The sequence below is a fragment of the Nanorana parkeri genome, unplaced genomic scaffold (genome assembly GCF_000935625.1).
Source record: "Nanorana parkeri isolate BGI_ZX_2015 unplaced genomic scaffold, ASM93562v1 scaffold5485, whole genome shotgun sequence".
Taxonomy (NCBI): domain Eukaryota; kingdom Metazoa; phylum Chordata; class Amphibia; order Anura; family Dicroglossidae; genus Nanorana; species Nanorana parkeri.
In genome coordinates this window covers 1-4,166 of record NW_017311738.1, presented here as the reverse complement: position 1 = coordinate 4,166, position 4,166 = coordinate 1, and the positions used below count along the sequence as shown (strand labels likewise).

Sequence of the window (4,166 nt, the reverse complement as noted above, 5' to 3'; positions counted from 1 at the left end):
AACCGGAAGTCCCCAATCATTCGCAATCGCATTTGCCACCATCATAATCCATCACCTCATCGAAGAAGTGACCGGAAATATGTGTTTATATTTAAGGAATAAAGAGTACAATTATTTCAATAACAAATAAAACTTTATTGTCAAAGAACAAACACACCAATGAAATAAAGAACAGACACAACCGCTGGAACACTCACAACTCATGCATATATCACTGCCCTTCCCCCCGCGATCCCTGACCGGCTCCCTCACCCGCTACTCACTCCACTCTGTCACTGGTCCTAGCTTACCTTTTATTACCGCCTACCGCCCAATCACGGCCTGGGACAGCAGGTCATGTCCCGCCCTGTGCCCAATCACGGCCCGCGAAACCTGAGCAAATCCCGCCCTCTCACGCATGATTTTCCTACGCTAGGGGGCGAGGCCAGCAGTCAAAAGTTGTAAGCCACGCCCACTGTGATATATTCTCTCCTCGCGTTACCTCCAGCTTTCCTTTTTCAGATTTAGCCCCGCCCCTTCTGTCCCGCTCATCCAATGGTGCGCTGTGACGTCGGCGAGGACCGTCGCTGCGCTGCAGCGTCATTCATGTGAGGAGCCAAAGCCATCGCTGATTGGACCGGTGGTGCGGGCGGAAGTGGTTGGCGCTGCGAGGATAAAGATGCCCGGAGGAGAGATGCGGAGGGGAGGGGGTGAGGAGAATTTGGGGTGGTGTGAGTAATGATGGGGGAGAGGTGACAGAATTTGGGGTGGTGTGAGTAATGATGGGGGAGAGGTGACAGAATTTGGGGTGGTGTGAGTAATGTGCTCAAAGACAGAGGGGTGCGGAGTAAGAGGTGTCTGCAGGGCGTTATAAGAGGAGGGTCAGGGGTTATAAGGGGAGGGTCAGGGGATTATAAGGGGAGGGTCAGGAGGTTATAAGGGGAGGGTCAGGGGGTTATAAGAGGAGGGTCAGGGGGTTATAAGAGGAGGGTCAGGGGGTTATAAGGGGAGGGTCAGGGGGTTAGAAGGGGAGAGTCAGGGGGTTATAAGGGAAGGGTCAGAGTTTCTGGTAGGAGGGTCGAGGGGGCAGAATGACTCCGCCCAGTGTTTACACTGTTCCCTCCATGTTGTGTCCCCCCAGGGCCCGCTCTGCCGGGGAAGAAGCAGAAGGTGCTCCGCATACACAAAGCACTGACCTCTGACCCCATAGATATGGACACCCTCCGGGAGGTGGCGGTGAGTGATGGCGGACTGTTCAGCCAGGAGATCCGCAGGAAGGTGTGGCCCAAACTGCTCAACATCAACATCTTCTGCCTGCCGCCCAAACCAGGTCTGACTCCTCCCACTAGTCTGTACCCTGACTCCTCCCCCAAATACTACACATCTCAACACCATCCATGTGAGGAGCCATGACCTTAGATCTGTCCTGGCTCCTCCCACCAGCCAGAATGTGTCCTGACTCCTCCCCCAAATAGTTTACAGTTCAACCCCATCCATGACCCTAGATCTGTCCTGACTCCTCCCACCAGCCAGAATGTGTCCTGACTCCTCCCCCAAATACTACACAGCTCAACCCCATCCATGACGCTTGATCTATCCTGACTCCTCCCACCAGCCAGAATGTGTCCTGACTCCTCCCCCAAATAGTTTACAGTTCAACCCCATCCATGACCCTAGATCTGTCCTGACTCCTCCCACCAGCCAGAATGTGTCCTGACTCCTCCCCCAAATACTACACAGCTCAACCCCATCCATGACGCTTGATCTATCCTGACTCCTCCCACCAGCCAGAATGTGTCCTGACTCCTCCCCCAAATAGTTTACAGTTCAACCCCATCCATGACCCTAGATCTGTCCTGACTCCTCCCACCAGCCAGAATGTGTCCTGACTCCTCCCCCAAATAGTTTACAGTTCAACCCCATCCATGACCCTAGATCTGTCCTGACTCCTCCCACCAGCCAGAATGTGTCCTGACTCCTCCCCCAAATAGTTTACAGTTCAACCCCATCCATGACCCTAGATCTGTCCTGACTCCTCCCACCAGCCAGAATGTGTCCTGACTCCTCCCCCAAATAGTTTACAGTTCAACCCCATCCATGACCCTAGATCTGTCCTGACTCCTCCCACCAGCCAGAATGTGTCCTGACTCCTCCCCCAAATAGTTTACAGTTCAACCCCATCCATGACCCTAGATCTGTCCTGACTCCTCCCACCAGCCAGAATGTGTCCTGACTCCTCCCTCCACCCATAGCGTTGTCGGCCATTATAATTTGCACCTGACTCTATTGCTGGGTAAAGTAATTATCGGTGAGATTTGATCATGTGATCATTGTTTTACAGGCCCCGCCCTTCACGCCAATCACCGCGACTATAACCAGGTGGAGATGGATGTTCGCCGTTCACTGAGGAGATTCCCGAAAGGTTTGCCGCCCCCCTCTCGGTCATTGTGTGATGTCACAGGTGGGGGGAGGGGCAGACGTGTATTAATCTCCTCCCTCTTCCTCAGGGATGGCGGAGGGCGAGCGCTCAATCTTACAGGGGCAGCTAACAGACATGATCCTCTACGTCCTCCGGAACAATCCGGAACTCCACTACTACCAGGGTTACCATGACATCGCCGTCACTCTGCTCCTCACTGCCGGCGCGCGGATGGCAACCGCCATGCTCCAGACTCTTTCCACCCACCACCTCCGGTACGTTGTCACCCCTCATACCGGGGTGTAGTGTGTCATGTGACCTGGGCTGTGCACAGCCAATCATATGGGGTTGTGGCAGCACACTGGGAAGGGGCAGATAAGGAGGGGATGAGTGGGGGGGCAGATGAGGAGGGAATGAGTGGTGGGGCAGATGAGGAGGGAATGAGTGGGGGGGCAGATGAGGAGGGAATGAGTGGGTTGTCACTCTCTCTCAGGTCGGAGGCGGGCTCTCTCTCCTACCGCTGCATATTAATACACGCGTGTCACTCTCTCTCAGGTAGGAGGCGGGCTCTCTCTCCTCCCGCTACATATTAATACACGCGTGTCACTCTCTCTCAGGTCGGAGGCGGGCTCTCTCTCCTACCGCTGCATATTAATACACGCGTGTCACTCTCTCTCAGGTCGGAGGCGGGCTCTCTCTCCTACCGCTGCATATTAATACACGCGTGTCACTCTCTCTCAGGTAGGAGGCGGGCTCTCTCTCCTCCCGCTACATATTAATACACGCGTGTCACTCTCTCTCAGGTCGGAGGCGGGCTCTCTCTCCTACCGCTGCATATTAATACACGCGTGTCACTCTCTCTCAGGTCGGAGGCGGGCTCTCTCTCCTACCGCTGCATATTAATACACGCGTGTCACTCTCTCTCAGGTAGGAGGCGGGCTCTCTCTCCTCCCGCTACATATTAATACACGCGTGTCACTCTCTCTCAGGTCGGAGGCGGGCTCTCTCTCCTACCGCTGCATATTAATACACGCGTGTCACTCTCTCTCAGGTCGGAGGCGGGCTCTCTCTCCTACCGCTGCATATTAATACACGCGTGTCACTCTCTCTCAGGTAGGAGGCGGGCTCTCTCTCCTCCCGCTACATATTAATACACGCGTGTCACTCTCTCTCAGGTCGGAGGCGGGCTCTCTCTCCTACCGCTGCATATTAATACACGCGTGTCACTCTCTCTCAGGTCGGAGGCGGGCTCTCTCTCCTACCGCTACATATTAATACACGCGTGTCACTCTCTCTCAGGTCGGAGGCGGGCTCTCTCTCCTACCGCTGCATATTAATACACGCGTGTCACTCTCTCTCAGGTCGGAGGCGGGCTCTCTCTCCTACCGCTGCATATTAATACACGCGTGTCACTCTCTCTCAGGTAGGAGGCGGGCTCTCTCTCCTCCCGCTACATATTAATACACGCGTGTCACTCTCTCTCAGGTCGGAGGCGGGCTCTCTCTCCTCCCGCTACATATTAATACACGCGTGTCACTCTCTCTCAGGTCGGAGGCGGGGTGTATCTTCGCCCTGAGTTGGCTGATCACATGGTACGGACACGTTCTCGCTGACTTTCACCAAGTTCTGCGTCTCTATGATTTCTTCCTGGCCTCCCACCCGCTAATGCCCGTCTACTGCGCGGCCCAGGTACTGTGTGTGTGTGTGGACGGATGTCGGGGGCGGGGTCAGGTACTGATTGTGTGTGTGGACGGATGTCGGGGGCGGG

The 4,166-nt window shown here is 55.1% G+C and overlaps 1 protein-coding gene across 1 annotated transcript; it reads left to right on the top strand.

The window, feature by feature from the left end:
• Positions 1-632: 632 nt before the first annotated feature.
• Positions 633-2,711, top strand: LOC108804144 (TBC1 domain family member 20-like). The gene is made up of 4 exons (XM_018575906.1): positions 633-689; positions 1,121-1,309; positions 2,321-2,401; positions 2,487-2,711. Exons 1-4 carry the CDS (start codon positions 659-661, stop codon positions 2,702-2,704), a joined length of 519 nt encoding a protein of 172 aa, XP_018431408.1. The 5' UTR covers positions 633-658; the 3' UTR covers positions 2,705-2,711.
• Positions 2,712-4,166: the final 1,455 nt, after the last annotated feature.

Coding starts and splice junctions, on each gene's coding strand:
- LOC108804144 (XM_018575906.1), top strand. CDS start 659: ATGCCCGGAGGAGAGATGCGGAGGGGAGGGG. Junction 1,310..2,320: donor CTGCCTGCCGCCCAAACCAG/GTCTGACTCCTC, acceptor ATTGTTTTACAG/GCCCCGCCCTTCACGCCAAT. Junction 2,402..2,486: donor ACTGAGGAGATTCCCGAAAG/GTTTGCCGCCCC, acceptor CCTCTTCCTCAG/GGATGGCGGAGGGCGAGCGC.